Here is an 18,795-nt window from a genome sequence, read left to right on the forward strand (position 1 = left end):
CTCTGCCACCATAGGTGAAGCAGCAACCGCTAATTGCCTCAGACATCTTGTAAAGACTTATCTTTTTGCCCAGGCTTTTCCTGATCCATAACATTGGACCATGATTGATGTGCACGAGCCCCCCAAATCTATGTATTATTTACTTTCATATGTCTTGATGTGTTTTTACTAGATTTAGGCTGTATTTTTGTTTCCACATATACAGTGGTACCTCTGGTTGCAAACGAGATCCGCTCCAGAGGCCTGTTTGCAACATGAAAAGGCTGCATCCTGAAGTGCCGAATCTGTGCATGCGCATGACACAATTCGGCACTTCTGCACATACACAAAGCGTGATTTAGTGCTTCTGCACATGTGTGCGCACCGAACCCGGAAGTAACCCGTTCCAGGACTTCTGGGTTCGGCGCAGGACGCAACCTGAAAAGACGTAACATGAGGTATGACTGTACTGTTTTCGTATCGTACATAGTGTCCACCAGTTAGAAATTTTTAAAATACTAAATGGTTGAAAAATGTTTTTAAACAAAACAAACCAAACAAAAATGTGCAAAAGGGCAAGAACAATCTAGAACATTTGCTGCATAACTAGTTACAGGAGTTCGGCAGAAAACTTCAGGGAGACATGCACTGATAGGAAACAAAGCAGTGCACCTATAGCTGGCTTGCTACCATTATATGAACACAAATTGCTGTGCATGCACAATGAAAAGAACATCTGGAGAGGTTCAAAGGCAGAAAATACAAAGCCAATCTTGTATCTTTCAAACATGTCTTTAAAAAAAAAATTACTTCAATTACCTGTCCAGCCAGGCAAGCAAGTTCTTGGCAGCACCAATGAGGTCAACCACAGAGGTAAGAAAATCATTTGGCAGTCTTCTGGAGGCCCTGCCATCATAATGGCCACTCCTCCTCCTACCCGTGATGAAGTTCTGGAGGTTTTTGGCGGAGGCATTCAGCTTGTGGGAAAGAGTTCGCAGGTTTTCTGTCTCCAGACCATAATTCTGTAAGCAAATGAGACATTTGGTACATTTTAAAACACACACAATGAAACAGCAGTGTGCAAACATTTAAACTTTTTTTGGATTTCAGACATCTTTTTGAACTAGAAAAGCAAAGAGAAAATTCATTATCATTATTGATTTTGTTTACATGGCCACCTTTTGTCACCTCAAATTAGTTTTCAGCATACAAATAAAATGACACAGGACTTAAAATTCGTAAGGACCATTAGGAAACTATTTTTATTTTTTTGAAAAAGAACACCTACTTTATTAAGCTACAGTATTTGTTTTAATTAATAAAAATTAACAGTGCTGTGGCATCTTGTTCAGCGGACTCCTTGCCTACCAGCCTTGGGTTCCTGATTACTAGCACGTGAGTGACGAGAGTCAACCAGAAACGTGGTCTGGCTCCTTAGCCATTGATATTGTAGCCTCTGACTCAGTGTACTGACCAGCTCAGTTCTCTTCACCAACTGGTGTTATGGTCCTTGCTGGACTCTGAAGTCAAGACGCCAGCTACCTATGGTTCCACGTTCATCTTACCCATTCCAGAGCTCCAGAAGACCTGTCACTCACAGACCCTTGGAGACATGCTGAAACATGTAGGCATAACGCTTGTACTGTATTTGCACCCAGCGTTAGAAACCATCAAGACTCATATTTCTGAGCTAGGGTATCTAAGACCCAGCAACATATGTGGCTGATGGGTACACCTGGGCAGTGCCAGATTTACGTATAAGCTAAACAAGCTATAGCTTAGGGCCCCACTCTCTTGGGGTGGCCCCCCCAAAAATAAAGAGAAATGTACATTTCCAAAAAATAAGATAAAAAACAAATAAAATAAAACCTACATACAGCAACAGTGTTTTCTATTATGTAGGCTCCTATGATGTACGTATTTCACTTTTAATATACTTCTACTTAATTGTATTTCAGTTCAACAATTACTTTGATAAAATACATACAGTGGTGCCTCTACTTACGAATTTAATGCGTTCCAAACGCACATTTGTAAGTAGAAAAAAATTGTAAGTCGAATCCCATAGGAATGCATTGGGAGAAAAAAATCGTAAGTAGAAAAAATCCTATCTAAAAATTCGTAAGTAGAAAAAATCCTATCTAAACCGCCTCCAAGATGGCGGACGGAGCTCCATTCATAAGTAGAAACATTCGTAAGTAGAGTTATTCGTAAGTAGAGGTACCACTGTATTTTGTTATGTGCAAGTGGCTTTAGATACCTATTAGGTCCATAAATTTCCATACAGGTATAGCATATATTCAACACAAAAAACAGTGACGATTTGTTGTTGACAAAGGACAGCTGGACATACAAAGAACCCCATTACTTCCAGTAACTTAGGGCTTCATCAAACCTAAATCCAGCCCGGCACCTGGGATACCTCTTTTGCAAAACCAAGTGTCAGAGGTTCTTGCGGCTACACTTGAGTAACGACGCTCCACACCTCCTTGTCTTTAAGGTGTTTTTATTGTGCATCTTTTTTACAGTGCAAAGAGTCTGGAAAACATGTCTGCTTAGTCCGAGTCAGAACCTCGCAATGGCTTCTTTCTGTTTCACGCCCAACATCACAGCTTGGGAACCCCAAAGCGCCTCCCTTTTGCCCTACGGGGCACCGGGCGCCTCAATTCAGGCATCGGGGGGAAGGGCCGTCCTTCTGACTGCTCTTCCGTGGTCACCCCTGTCATTCCCCCCCAGCTGCTTCCTTCTCTACTCAGTGTTGAGGCTCTCTCATGCTGTCAGAGCCTCTACCCTCCCTCTCTACTTCCTGATTCCTGTAATCTGATCTGCTACTGGACTTGCTGCTCTGCGAGGAACTCAACCTGATGAGGGGGAGCCCTTAAACCAAGCAACAAAGTCAGCCCCATATACCTCCTAGATGCCTTCCCAGCTATCCAAACCAGTTATACATTTGTGGCTAGCTTAGTAGAGAAGGGCAGTAGGAATTCAACCTGACAGCATTATGCAGGGAGTACCTGCATTCTCTAGCCACTCAAGCCATTGCTGGCATCTTTGTCTGTTGTTCTTCCTTGCTTTTCAGCAACCTGCTTTCCCAGCTCCAATGCTAACAATACAAGCCACCATGCCTGCCCATAATTCATCCCTCCCCAGCTACCCAGGGAGCATACCAATTTCCTACCAATAGACTATTATCACTATCAGAGGTAGACAATACTAACAGTTTCTAGTTGCTGGATTTCAGATAAGTCAGTCAATTCCCCAAGCACTGGATTAAGTGAGTCTGTGCTTTGTCAGTTTCTTCACCAATGGGAATAGTATGACACCCCCCCCCCCACACACATGCTATGGAGAGCTGCAGCCACTCTTTTTAGGGCAGGGGTGGGGAACTTCAGGGTCCAGGTCAAACCTTAGGTCCTTGCAACTCTCCTAGGCTATGTACACTCTGCAGGCCACACCCCCACTGCACCCCCCACAAGTGCTATTGCCTGGCCAGAATGCATCCTTGAAGTGTGATGATGTCTCTTGCTTGCCTGAATGGAGGCAGGAGAAGTGGGCGTGAGCATGAGAAACCTCTGGTTTTTGCACACCTGGAATGTAACCTACTGCACAATGGTCATATCCATGGTTCCACCTAGCTTTGCCTTTGCCATGTGGTCCTCACAAGGTTTTCTTTGAGGGAATGCAGCCTCTGAAAAAACTTCGCTACCGCTGCTGTAGGCAGTATTGCACTTGATATACCAGCGGGCTGACTCAAAATAAATAAGCTTCCTACGTTTCTTGTGTCTTTGTCCCAAACCAACTGGGGCTTCCAGTTCATTTCTAAGTGTAATTCAAAATGCTGGATATCAACCTATAATGCCCCGTAGAAGTTGGGACCAGGATAATTGAAAGACCACCTCCTCTGAGTCATTGTTCCATTACCCATTACTGTATCTTCAGATGTGCACTTGCCTAGGGCATGGAATAGGGCCTTTTCATGTGCACCATCCAGGCTTAGGAGTTTCCTGTTTTCACTGGGATTCTGAGTAAACAAGGCAAATGCCATTGGCAATACCAATGGAGAAGCAACTAAGGGGCATCCAGGGCTGGCCCAAGGTCAGAGTTCGAGAAAAGAGAAGCCACAACAAAGGATTGAGCGAGAGCTAAAGTCTGAGCTTAGGCAGGAGGTCCAGTAGCAGGTAGAGCACAAACTGGTATCATGGGCGTAGCTGGGGGGGGCAGCTGCCCCTCCCAATCAAGTACATCAATAAAATGCTTAACTAGCTGAGGTTCTGCCCCCCCCCCATAAATCCTGGCTACGCCCATGGTTGCTACATATTGTTCTAGAAGCAATTCCAGCCCAGCCACTGGGATTTTTGAACCAGAACTGCTGGAACCACAGCCCAACCTCAGCTAATCCTTCTCAGCTCCCTTCTCTTCAGACCTTTATTCCCAAAGAGTCCTTGTCTGTAGTCAGATATTTCTCCAGGTGGGCTAGGTCTCCAGCTAGCATTTAATGTTAAGTTTGGTTCTTCACATTTCCACATCAGTTTGAGATATTTATTATTTTAAAAGGTCCTCATTGAAAGTTCACCAGCATTTTAGTTTCTCCTAATATACACATCTTTCTATCCAATTTTGCCTAAAATGGTTCATTTTTGCACACTATTTTCAGTAATTTGTGCATTTATATGCACACACATTCCATGGCTGGAGAACTTCAGTACATAGTCAGGGATGTGCAAATGTTGAAGGCTGGCTGTATTTTGGCTCCATTATTGGTTTGGAAAGTTCACCTTTAAATGTGAACTGAATCTAATTTCTCACCAATCCCTATCCAGGCTACAGAACTCCCTTTATAAAGAGGATCGGTGGTGGGGTTATTGTTACTCGTTTCTTTGTTTTGTTAGGCAGGTTTCAAAAATATTTTGTTCCACCAAGCATTTGATTTGTTTGGAACTCGCTTTGCTGCTTGGCTGTGTGTCGATAGCTCTCTTTTAATGTTCTCCGCTTTATTCCATTTGTTCGTATACATCTTTATAGCTGTAAGTTGCCTTTGGGGCCCCTTTCCAAGCCCCAGTGGTGGAGAATAAATGATTACAGAAATAAAAATAAACATAAATGTTGTCCTGACCATGAGGGAACCTGGAAAGAAAGAAAGAAAGAAAGAAAGAAAGAAAGAAAGAAAGAAAGAAAGAAAGAAAGAAAAGCAGGGGCACCCCAATATCTTTTAAAAATTCAAAATGCTCTTCAGAAGTGCATAATAAGTTTTCACAGAATTTTTGGAATCTTTGGTAATCATCTAGGATAGTAGCTGAAGTGAAAACTACAAAGCCACACACACACACACACACACACACACACACACACACACACACACCAATCCTGAGGTAAATTAGAATCACTCTGTGAGCAGCATAATTGAACACAGCTTTGAACCCAAGATGTCCTTGGTCCCAGCCCAGCACTGTGACCACCAGACCCAGAATGGAGACAAAAGCGAAGCATGGGGGGTAGGGGGCTGTGGCCCCAGGAGCAGAAGCATGGGGGGCATGAACCAGGTGCCCCCCACATGCCTCCAGCACGCAAACCCCCTGGGTGAGTGCAGAGGGTGTTCTTTACCCTCAGTGCCCCGCCCTGCTCCCGCCCACCAGTTGACGTGCAGACCCGCACACGAACGGGGACAGGGTGAGGAGGGTGCTCTTCAACCTCCACACCCTGCTCCGGCCTGCGGCAGCAGTGGCTTGGTGAACGCCAAGGGTGCTCTTCCCCCTCCATGCCATGCCTATGCCCAGCAGTGGCAGCAGCAAGGGCTGAATGAGCATGCTCTGCCCCCACCTGGGAAGTGTGCACACCCACACTCGCCCTGGGTACCTGTGGACTGCACTACGGCCCTGCGTGGAGAACCTGTTTCCCTCCAGATGGTATCAGACTACATCTCGCATCATCCCTGATGAATGGCACTGCTTGGTGAGATTATTACATAATGGGCACATACCGGCACGTAGCAGGAGGAGACGGATGAAGAGTAATCACATGGCTACTGTGAAAAGGCTATAGCGCAGTGTGGCACCTGTTTTGCATTCAGAAGGCCCCAGGTTCAGTCCCTAGCATCTCCAAGTTAGAGAGCAGCTGTTAGAGAGCAGCTCTCCAGAATTTCAGACAAGGGTATCTGTCAATGTAGACAATACTGAGCTAGATGGGCCAGGGGTTTGGCTCAAAAAAATGCAGCTTCAAATGTTCGTACTGCTTTACAAAGCACTTTCCAGTTTAATATTTGGCAGTACTCAGGAAGTTGCCTCTTTCTGAGTTGGAACACTGGTTCATGTAGCTCAGTTTTGTCTACCCTGATTGGCAGCAGCTCTCCAGGGTTTCAGCCTTATCTGGAGATGCCAGAGATGGAAGTTGGGAATTTCTGCAAGCGCATATGTTCTATCACAGGGATGTGGGCCTTTCTCAGACTTTGGTCTCCACAGAGGAACATTTCTTAAAAACCTAGATCCTGGTATTTGCATTTTACAGATTCAAATCACATGTTAATGCAGCTTCAGTGGTCATGATTTAACTCCCTAGACTGACTGTATCCTAAAGTGTTAACCCAATGGTAAATAAGTGCTTTCCCCAGAGATTTCAAGAAACTGTTAAATAAAATAGCTTGTAACGAGTGCTAATTATACAGGGATGAGTTTTTAAAAGAGAATTTGCAAGCTTTCAGGAAAACTGAAACACGCAACAGGAGAAAGGCATGCTTTAAATATATTTTGTGTTGTTCATTAGCAAATATGACACTTAAGAGGTTACTCTGGTCCATTTTATCTCAGGCCAGTCAGTAGCTGAGCAGTAGAAGCATTTAGAAAATCCTTATCCAAATGTTCTACATGTGTGTAGATTGTTGTCTAAGAACATAAAAACAATTTTCAGTAATGGCATCTTAATGGGAGTTCAGTTCACAGCATCTGGAAAGTGTCGGGATACAGTTTTTCTGGCTGTGTGAACAACACCAAACATCCTTGGGCAGAGGGAAGGACATAGGTAGAGCCCTACTAGGTCAAGGCCAAGGCCCTTCTAGTCTAGCATCCTATCCTGACAGTTCCCAAAGAGGTGCCTCCTGGGAAGCTCACAAGCAGGATCAGACCGCATCAGCACTTTGATCCCCTGTGATTCCCAGCAACAGGAATTCAGGGACAGACTGAAGAACTGAGTATGAACTAGCATAGAGAAACATTTGTGAGGCTGAAAAAAATTCATCTGAGTTTGGTATCAGCTCAAAGAGGGGCTCACTGCTATGACTAGCCTTCTTGTTCCTGCTCCCTGTCTGTTCAAAGAAAGAAATATTTTTTTTAAAAAAACTAAAAAACACACACCCATAACTTTGCAAAGGTAGATTTGCAGTGTTGCCTAGGAAGAGGGATTGGCTGTTAAACCACTCTGGGAACTATTGCTCTTTGAGAGGGGAATAGGGGTCCCCTAATAACTCTCAAACCCCTTAGCAAACTATAGCTCCCAATATTTTTGGGCCATTTTAAGTGGAATGATACTGCTTTAGATGCATAGTGCAGGTGGGGTTGCTGTTGCGCCTTCAATATCTTTTGCAAAACTAGCTCTGAATCTGCATACATGCAAGTACACACACTCCACCTCAGTACCATTTGGCTTCTGTGCAATCTGGTATTTCAGGAACGTTACTCTTTCTCATTCAGCTGAGAGATGAATGCCAGAGAAAGGAAAGGGCACTACAGTTGGAGCTGACTGATGAATTGAAACAAATGCACACAACAAAACTCCTGACTGATGATGCAACATCTTCACTCATCATTATATAAAGTTCATGATATTTAAAGTGAGTGTTTTAAATAACACAATGAAGCCAGCCAGGACTTTTGCATCCTGCAAACATAATTCCTCTGTGTGTTGAGAAACCCTACAATGTAATTTGGCTTTTCTGTCTTTCTTTTTTTTAATGAAAAAAGCACATCATATGTACATTTCCAAACGGCTCTCATCCATAGTCTAAATGGTGCTGTCATAAAGCAGGACAAAAACTCTGCTGTTCAAAAGAACTTTGTTTATTGCTTTATTTTTAAGGTTGTTTGGAATGGAGACATTTGGGGAACTGGATAAAGGATGTTTAAGCCCCATACATTAGAGACACATTCAAAGCACCTGGCTTCCTTTAAAAAAGCATCCTGGGAACTGTAGCACGCCCCTTTCAGAACTACAATTCCCAGCACTCTTAAAAAAAATACACTTCCCACAATTCTTTGGGAACTGTATGCTCCCATCACAGAAATAGAGAGGAAAAACACAAGGCAAAGATAAGCATGCTTGCATATTGCAGAATTTACTTTGTCTATGGGTCGCTAGTCTTTAGGGACCCAAGAGAATAAACACCTTTGCATCCACCCACAGATAGAATGACAAGCACACCTATTTGTTCAACTTTTGAATTGCTTTCCCATCTTTATATCATTTGTAGACCATTTCATGAATTCAATGCACAATCTGCATACCTGAATAATCCCTATCATGTAAAATGACTGATTTGTATCACAATCACCCAAATGCACACTGTTTTGTTTCTTCCTGGTGAGAGACACTGTAATGTAGTGGCTACTGAGCTGAACTAGCACCTGGGAGACCAGGCTCTACATCTCTACTCAGCCATGATGCTCAATGGGTGATCTTGGGCCAGTCAACACCAACATGGACTCCTTGGAGAAAAAAGGAGGTATATAAATCCATGCATAGATAGATAGATAGATAGATAGATAGATGATAGATAGATAGATAGATAGATAGATAGTTCAGTGGTACCTTGGTTTGTGAACAGTCTGGTTTGCATACGTTTTGGATTACAAACACATCAAACCCGGAAGTGTGTGTCCTGGTTTGTGAACTGTTTTGGATTACAACCCATTTTGGGGGGATTGCGGACAAAAATTTTTGGAGGCCCCATTGGTGAAAGCGCACCTTGGGTTACAACCTGTTTTGGTTTACAAATGGACCTCTGGAACGGATTATGGTTGTCAGCCAAGGTACCACTGCACATGTGTCCAATATGACATCATTAATTTACAAGAGGGAGGCATTAGAAGGCTTGGGTAACCCCAAGATTTGCAGAAGTACAAACTATTTTTGAGGTGGGAGAATCCTAATGCTGGGGAGAGATGACCCAAAATAGGCCCGTGCAGACTGAGGATGCCCAGTGGCCACACAAGGCTAACAGACTGTTGGAAAGAGGGAATGGAATCATGAGTAGTAGCACTCCACACTGTAACAATGGATGCATACACACCATGCATTTAAAGCATGGAGCTTCCACCCAAAGAATCCTGGGAATTGTTTACCCATCACAGAGTTACAATTCCCAGCTTGCATGGAGATTACGTTCTAGGCAATTGCATGTAAAGCTGAAATTGCGTACAGTCAGAACAACCCTGGAACCAACCCCACACGACCATCCCTACCTTTCCGAAGCTGGTTCACAAAGGGGGCCTTGACCCCCATACAAAGCAGAGAGCTTTTAAGCTTTCTGCCTTGCTTACTGAGTCCTGAGAGACTCTCATGGAAGCTTCCTAGAAGGAAGGTAAGCAAGGAAAATCCAGCGTGGAAAGGGCTTTAAAGCTCTCCACCTGGCGTGCATTTAATTTGTGCGATTTCAGCTGGCCGGCCACTAAGCGCGTAAAATATACAAGATTCAAGGATATATTCTAATAATGGTCATGCATTCCCTTTGTCAAAAAAGCTGTGGTTTGTGGGAGGAGAATTGTTTCTGACTGTAGCAATGTGGTGGAAGATCTGCTTTGCATGCAGAAGGTCTCCTGTTCAACCACTGGCATTTCAAGGTAGTGCTAGGAATGCCCCTCTCTGGAACTCTGAAGAGCCACTAGCTCACTGCCTGAGCTAGATGGATCATTTTCTAAAAGCCAGGATTTGGAGACAGATGTCCAGGCATGGCAAGCAGCGATTTCCTGTTAAAGCAAAATATATGACGATGGTAATGTTAATATGCCAGCTCTCATAGTGTTAAATGAGATGTAAGGGGAAAAGTCTAATAAGCAGGAAAAAGTCTGCTCAAGGAATCCCCCATGTCAGGTGTTATTCATGCCCTGCCAGTCTTGTCACTCCACAGCAGTGTTTTTAATTGGGTAATGATGATAATCACATACTCCGTGGGCAAGAGAGTGAGATATCTGAGTAAGAGGCAATTGAACCCAACATGACCTAATTTTCACAATGTCTTATCACAGAAACCCACTTCCATGTAATTTAACTTATAATTTTGCAGGGAGAGTGTCTAGTGGAATTACTATTATGTTGACTGCTAGAGTTACTACAGGGCAGCTCTCATTGTGCTGATTTCTAAAGCTCTGTTTATGTTGAGCTTCCACTGAGTGAGTGATGGCAGGTGTTTTGCAGAACACTTCAAATGCAATGGCATAAACTGTTGCCTTGCTCAGCCTTCACCAACCTGGTGCCCTCCAGCTGTTCTTGGGACTACATCATCCCCAGCCTTCAGGCATGCTGCCCAGGGGCTATGTGTCCAAAGCACATAGAAGCTACAATACTGGGGAAGGCTGGTCTGGTCTATTACATTTATGTTAGTGGCTCTGTACTTTATTAGGACAATGAATCATATCCACCTAAAGGGCCCATTGAAAAAGTCTAATTGCAGGGGAAGGACTTCGTTTGGACTATCAAGGAGCAAACCTTTCCATCTGCTGTGCCTCAACTCAAGTTTCCAGTGGAGATACAACTCAAGGTGGTGGGCATGAGACTCTCCCCCCCATTTGAACCTCAGAGAAAGCTGGTGAGGTAAGTGATTCATGCATTAGTCATGCTCAATACTTGATGATTGCAATGAGCTCTGTGTGGGGCTACTCTTGCACTTTGTCCAGCTGGTGCAAAATACTGTGGTTGGACTGCTGACAGTGACAGATTAACGCCAGCTCTATAACATGAACTGGTCACCAAGGGGGCAGGTTCAAGGCTCTTGTATTAATTTACAAGGACCTTAACAACTTGGGTCTCTGGATCCCTTAAATTCCTGCTTGATCACTGAGATCTTTGGGGGAGTCTCTGTTGGTGGCCACCCATGGCTCAGGCATGCAGCCTAAGAGACATAACTGTCTATCAACTGAGATCACACTAGCATACTCTGTTGTTGAACTTCAGACACATGAAAAAAGGCTTTCTTATTCCTGCAGGAATTGTAAGGTAGTGTTCATGTACTGTCTTATGACTTTTTTAAAAAAATAAAAAAATTATTATCTGTATTTTACATGCATGGCTTAGAAATGCTCGTGGTTAAGCAATATATAAATGCATAGAATCATAGAATCATAGAGTTGGAAGAGACCACAAGGGCCATCCAGTCCAACCCCCTGCCAAGCAGGAAATGCCTTAGGCTGAGAGACATGTTAGGCTGAGAGACAGCAACTGGCCCAAAGTTGTCAAATTACTTCATAGCTGAGTGAGGATTTGAACCCTGGACACCCAGCTCCTAGTCCAAAATGCTATAGCATACCTGAGGAATACCCTCAGATCAAAGGGCAGCCCCCTGGTGTTCTTGTACTTCCTTATTACTACATTAGAATATTCCATGGGGCAGCATTGATTATATTAAGGAGTATTCATTTTAATAAAAGATACTGCTGACTTCAAAGACACTGCATTAGATTCTGAGCAGCTGCTGAGTTTCTGTAATGCAAAGCTTGTAGGTAATGCAAGAGAGGCAGCTTTAAATGTATTTTGCATCAAATATTAGCCTAGCAGGCTGAACATGCACAACTGTAAAGGTAGCAAACAACAACAACAACAACAACAACAACAACAACAACAAAAACCCCAAGGCTGCTCTAAATTATAGAAAGCTGGCACAGCCTAAAGGCAGGAAAGAAGCAGCAGCAGCTGTGCAGAATACAAAGATGATATGGCCCTGTCCTCTATTTCCATGAGTTCTCCTTTGTATTTCAGTCTGAGGCTATGTACACATGATGGGCTTAACACAGTCTGTCCACCCACCCTAGGCTGGCCCAAGATGATTTGGCACCTGAGGTGGACCACGAAATGCGCCAGCTCTGGAAATAAGGGGAGAGTGAAGATCTACACTGGGAACAAAGTGGAGGAATGAAATCCACCTTATCAGATGGAATCCAACACTGAATGACAAGGAGGCTGGCAAGGAGGCAACAGATCCAACCTCCAAGGAATGCACCACAGGTACTGATGGCAGTGCAGCAACAGCAGCAGGCGATACATTTGTTGAAGACTGGATCTTCTGCTTCTGGGGATCCTGCTGCCTGAGGCGGTCGCCTTGGCTTGCCTCATGGGTGGGCCAGCCCTGTACTCCTCCTGCCCCTGTGTTTCAAGTTGCATATTTGTGTTGCTGCACATACTGGGGAGACGGTGGGGATGCCTTAACATTACACATATTACTTGTTTCGCTGTGTTTGCAGCCCCCCAAATTCCTATCCAATGAAACTGTTATATGCCCATGAGCTGCCATTTGCACATATGCTACAGCCATCTCAAAAGTACACACCTCAGCTTAATAGCAGCTCATGGTTTGAAATTGGATGGAAGTTACTTTGAAGCATAAAATACCAGTAAGAATAGTCATCCACATGTCAACCACTTCTCTGAAGAAAGGGACTATCCCAAATAAGGGGATATCTTTGGTGGGGTGTTATGTTCCACCAAAGCTCACAGCACTGAGCAGCAACTATGCTCAGAAGGCTTGATTGTCCTCTTCCTCAAATCTAAGATCATAAACTGGGCATCTTGTCATCCCCCCCCCTTTCCTCTAGACAAATTCATGAGACTTCCAGATATCTGCAGGGGAGGCCACAAACCAGAACACACCAGTAATCCTTATCCATTGTAAGTGAAACATGAACATACTTTATTAGCCTATTTATCATAAAGTGACATTTATCAGGCTTAAATGATGCAAAAATGACTTAATTGGGCACATCCATTCAAATGAGAAATAATGGTAGCAAAACCAAATATCCTGCTATTTTAATTCCCCTAGGGAAGCCAGCAATATTAAAAAATAAATAAAAAGAAGTTGTTACAGCAAGGAATACCGGTACGTGAAGACAAATAGAGCAATAATTTGAAATAACCACTGGATTTCCTTTAAGAAAAAAAATGAAACAGGATTTAACAGGAGTGCTAGCAAGCTGTTGCGATTAGAATGTTGGACTAGGACCTGGAGGCCAGTGTTCAAATCCTCACTCAGCCAAGAAGCTCACTGAGTGACACTGGGCCAATCACCAACTCTCAGCCTAACCTACCCCACAATGTTTTTGAGCTGATAAAATGAGGCAGGGGAAGGACCATGCATGTTACCTTGAGCTCTTCACAGAAAGGTGCAATATAAATGCAATAATAAATGAAACTAGAAATAAACAACTGAACAACTGAAGGCTGTAGTCCTATACATGTTAACTCAGAAACATATCCCATTGAATTCAATTAAACATACTCCCTCCCAGGTAAGTGTGCATAGGGCTAAAACCTAACAGCATAATCCCAGGCTTTTTTCCAGAATTAAGTTCCATTGAGTTCAACATATAGGATGGCAGCCTTAGGCTTCTATTTTCCTGGAAGTCAGCTTAAATGAACTCAATGGGATCCAGACATAAATGTGGGATTTGTACTCCAAGATTATTTCCTACTCAAGAGAAGTAACACTCTTTCCTTAGCTGGTTTTGATGAACTAAAGAAGCAAACTGGCTGAGAAGCAATCTAAGAAGTGCTCCCATCTGTCATTTCCTGACACTGTGTAGTTCTGAGAAAGAAAAGGCTTGAAAGGATGAGCACTCTGTGTTTGTTTACAATAAAACAACATAAAAATAAAATTTACATTTTAAAACAGAAGAATATTGAAACAAGCTGTGTGCCTTTCAGTGTTTGGGGGCTGTTTGAAGGCTCTCACTTCATAGTACAGGTATTGCATTCAAGAGAGCAGAAGTGTGTTGGAAAGCTCCTACCATCACTGTCAAAGGAAAAACTTAGACACAGGTGTGGGGCTCAATGACTTGTAATTATTGTGGCTCTTTAGAATCTTGTACCTGGGGAATATTTGCTTTTATCCTTTTTCAGATATAGAATGGCTCCCCCAAGACCTGGGTTGGGCACATTCCTAGGTGCCTATATCCAAATTTGAGGGAGCTGGTATCAGGCTATCATTTTGCATTTTTTGAACGGCATTGGTCTTTCATATTGATGAACAAACACCAGCATGAAACAAGAAGTGCTCTGGGGTACAATCCCTATAGGGCTTTTTGCAATCGAGCACCTGGAAATGATTTTTGCAAGAGGATCAATGTGCAAGTTTTTTGTACAGATGAGTAAGGTCCGTATATCCTAAAGCAAATGGTGTCCAAGGAAAGAAAAGTCTTTGGTGATGCCTCCTTTCTATTTGTTAACTTTTGGATTACCTTATTTTTAATTGCATTGTATCCTATCTCACAACTCAAATGCAGAATCTGCATGCCTGACTTGTTCCTGTCATATAAAATGACAGCTCCCTGTGTGCAAATGTGATTAAAATCACTCACATACAGTGTTTTCTTATAATGGGCATTGATGTTGAACATTTTCTCAAAAAATAGTAGCAACAATATTAATGCAATGCCTGCTATGCTTGTCACTGCTGCTCACTTTAAAAGTGAAGATGAACCGTCTATACTATTTTTGTTTCCATTGTTGTCATTTACAAATGACTAGCATAATTTAAACAGAATTACAATACCCTAATATAAACATTTTAAACATATTGTTTGGAAACACATTGCAAATTTGGAGAAGTGCAGAATTTGAAGGGAAGCTGTGTTTTGGATCACACTGAAAAGTGCAAATTGGGCAGTTTCTCATTAAAATACAAACAAAATCAGTTTCTACCCAATCCCTATAACCACTGGAAGCTAAACCAGACAGGACGGAGACATTATCTGTTTGTTTGTTTGTTTTTGCAACAATTATAATGTATTTATTAAAGATTTTCTCAAACAACAAAACATACAAAAATACAAAACACACAAAGAAAATTACAAAACATAAAAAAGAAAAGACAAGAATACAAAAAGAATACAAAAAAGAAAGAATACAAAAATGCAAAAACAAAAATTCTAACTATAACCCTTATTTCCAATCTATTGACTTCCTCATTCCACCTCCTTCTGCGGTTCTTTACATATCCTCCGTAGTAAACTCTAAATCTTATATAAATTCTAATTATTACTTTAACTATACCTTAATTCTTTAATCTTTTATATCTTATCCTTTATATTCTATCTAGATCTTACTTCTTAATTTAATTGTCCTTAACTTCTATCAATACTTATTTCACACCATTGTATTATCCAGTGTTTCTCAACCTTTTTTGGGCCACGGCACACTTGTTCTATGAAAAAAAATCCCGCGGCACACAACTCTGTGCCGCCCTATATTTAGTTTAGTTTGGAGGGGAGACGTAAAGCATGCCACTGAAGAACTGCTGCGCGGTAGCCAGGCGGACCCACCAGGCGCAGAGCTTGCGGAGCGAGCGGGGACACTTTAGACGGCACGCACAGACCCCAGGCGGGCAGACACGGGCGCGCAGCTGCCGCCGTCTCCCTCCCAGCCGCCCCAGGCAGCCGCCGCCGCTCTGGCCCGGCGAAGGGAAGCCCTGCGCAGCCTTCCCCGCCTGCCTCCTCCTCCCCAGGCGGCGGCGCCCTCTCTGGCCTCTGGCTGGATGCCGACTCTAAATTTTTCCGCGATGTGCGGCGACGAGAAGGGTGATTTGCATTGTCACGTGCCTGGCGGCAGCCAATATTCAACACTAACCCGCCGGAAAGGAAGCCGGCCAGGTCACGACGCGGGTGCTCGCCTCGCGTCGTGACCCGGCCGGCTTCCTTTCTGGCGGGTCAGCGACGTGACAATGCAAATCGCCCTTCTCATCACGGCACACCAGCCAGCGTCTTGCGGCACAGTAGTGTGCCGCGGAATACCGGTTGAGAAACGCTGGTATTATCTACAACCTCTATTTTATCTCCCTCACTTCCACTAATTCCAATCTATTATACGTTTATTCTTTAAATAAATTTTAAATTTCTTCCAATCTTCTTCCACTGCTACTTCACTCCGATCCCGGAGCCCCTCCCTTCCCTGGAAAACATTTCTCTGGGTGTCCCGACCAGTCCCTTAATACAATCCAATTTCAGACCTTTTTAATCCATCCATCAATTAAAAACCAATAGATCTTTCATCCCACACCAACTCTTGTCCACTCCAACCCATGCTGCTCTCCCACCCTCCCATTCTGTTGTACAAATTCTTTAACACATCTCCTGCGCCAATTCTCATTTTTTGCACCTTCCATTCCCACAACTTGTCCATTGCATGGATGGCGCTCCCCTTCTCCCGCTAGAGGAGCGCATCTCCATGCCCCTTCTAACTCATTTGCCCAAGCATCATAGTGTCTGTTTGGGACAGGTTCTCCCTCTCTCACTAGGAAAACCTGTTCCCAAATGTCCTCCTCTTCCAGAGCTTGTTGGTTAAAATCTAAGTCCTGTGCTCCCTCTCTCACTGGTTGCCTCAGGTTCCTATTCTTCCACTCCTCCTGGATTTCTTGTTCTATTGTGGTAAAGTTCTTAATTTCCATGTCTTTTGCTTGTGGCTTCAAAGTTTCCTTTGGTGGTGGAAAATGCTCTTCCTCTAAGCTGCATTTTTTTTATCTTTGCGCAGGTCGCATAATATTTCTTGGGCCAGCTCCAACAGCTGCTGTATCCCAGTCTTATCTAGTTGTAGGCTCTGTGTTTTGTCCTGCTGCATCCTTTGTCTTCTCATGTTACAAGCCTGGCATGGATTGTTGTGCTCGAGGTGGTGCTGTTTCTTCTTCTCTCTTTTTTGACTGGCTGAGTCCCAGAGGGCCTCTCTTTTGGAGCAGATTGCAGCATGAAGACACAATCAATATACTTGTAATTTCAGGGGTCTCTCAAACAAAGTCCAGTCTCCCCTTACCCCAATTTTGGCGAGTCTCCAAATTACCGTTCAGGAGATATTAAAAAGTCCAATAGTCGGCTGTAGCCTCTTGTAGTTACTTTCGGTTTTGTCACAGAAGGGGGGGTGACTTCCCGTCCCTTTTTAAACCCCGCTCCACGTCCAAATTACTTTAAAATTTTAATCCTTTTGTACTCACGAGGTCCAAATGTTAGATCCAATTTGGGAAGGATCCAGTGCTTAATTGGTTTCGGCTTGTAGCTGCGCCAGGCAGAAGTAGCGTCTACTCAAGAGCCCTCCGTCTTCCACTCGCCCCACTCTCACCCCCTCCGGAATGGAGGCTTGGGGGGGGGAAGGCAAGGAGACAGGATTGGGCTCCGCTGAGACCACGTCTTCCACAAAGCTCAATGTGGAGTTTCTTCTCGGGGGTTTGTGTCGCTCTCACTCCCCCCCCTTCCCTCTGCCAGGCAGGGAATCTCGGAGCCCCAAGATTTCCCCTCCGATCGCAATCGCACTGAAGCAGAAGTCGGAGGCATTATCTGTTGGGACCCATTCAGTTCAATGTTCATTTCTCATGAGTAATGAACACCAGGATAAGTACTGAACAAGTAAAAATTTTAATTAAAAAAATGCCATCCCATTCGCCACTAACGCAGTGGGGGATATAACCTTTTCTAGTTGCAGCAGAGCTGATTTCCATGCTTCCTAGCTGACAAAATTTTATTCCCAGAATGACAACCTCTTGTTCTGGGACATTCTATTAAAAACAGGGCAAACACTAACAGGAGTCATTTTGAGGGGGTGATGGCTGCTACTTCCCCAACCACAATGTTTCACAATGAAGAAATGTCTGGGGCATTCTGGGAAAATAAAACTGTATGAAACAAGAGGCGGGCGGACACCCAAATCAATGCCACTACATGTGCTAGAAAGAAGCCAAACAAAAATAAAAGAAGAGGGTCTTTGGAAATGAATATGAGTAACATAATGAATGGGAATGTAATGAATGGGTAACAAAGCCAATGTCATCTTAATGAATGAAGAACAAAATGAACGAGGTCTTTAATAATAACAATGAGTGGAAGTACAAAACAAAGCAAATTTCTTCCATACACTTATGTGTAAAGCAAGAACTGAGAGAGTGGCACTCTGGATGGGTTGCTTAATGAGGCCCAACATCTGTCAGACTCTGCCAACCTCTTGCACTGACTCACCAGGCACTGCCACCAGCCATGAACCCCACTCCCCTTCATTTCAGTGGGAATTTTATCAGAGCCAATGCATGTTCCCATTTAATATAAAGAGAATGCAAAGTGTTCTGAACCTTAGTGGTTGAAATGATGCCTCTGGCGGCAACTTCTAGGAAGCATCAGTGGCCCTTTTGTAAAGGTAAAAATAACCATGGTGTATAACATGTCTGCACACCTTATGTGCAAACATCTGAAGCTGCTCCAATCAAGGAATTAAGCTTCTAATATTTAAAATGTGTTTTAATTTTTATTTTATAACTCCCCCTCTCCAAAACTAGGCTGCTCTTTTAGTGGCTTTCTCCTTAGACTGCACGTAGCAGACAATGAGGGCAGGCTAGGGAAGAATAAAGGATAACTAATCCAGTGATATTGAAACGCTGGGCTGTGTATGAGTCAGAGCACATCTGGCAATGTGGACTCAGTAAATTAATTTGGATATGCACCAATGGACAGTAATCAAGCTTTATGTCAGCCAATAAACAGCAGTGTAATGAAGTACAAAAGCTTGCATTAGGTTTAATCACACCAAAGTTCTAGGCGCTTTAGAACTTAGCTAGCAGTGAGGCCTAAAACAAAATGAACACCCAGGTGTTTG

At 43.5% G+C, this 18,795-nt stretch overlaps 1 protein-coding gene across 1 annotated transcript in view; it reads right to left on the reverse strand.

The window, feature by feature from the left end:
* Window positions 1–18,795, reverse strand: part of LOC118084387 (connector enhancer of kinase suppressor of ras 2-like) — a 317,255-nt gene that overhangs the window by 198,217 nt on the left and 100,243 nt on the right. The window contains exon 3 of the mRNA XM_035113863.3: window positions 799–1,001. Within this exon, the coding sequence (XP_034969754.1) occupies window positions 799–1,001 (203 nt within the window). The remainder of the gene's footprint in view (window positions 1–798; window positions 1,002–18,795) is intronic.

Source organism: Zootoca vivipara, chromosome Z2 (genome assembly GCF_965207765.1).
Source record: "Zootoca vivipara chromosome Z2, rZooViv2.hap1.1, whole genome shotgun sequence".
NCBI lineage: Eukaryota > Metazoa > Chordata > Lepidosauria > Squamata > Lacertidae > Zootoca > Zootoca vivipara.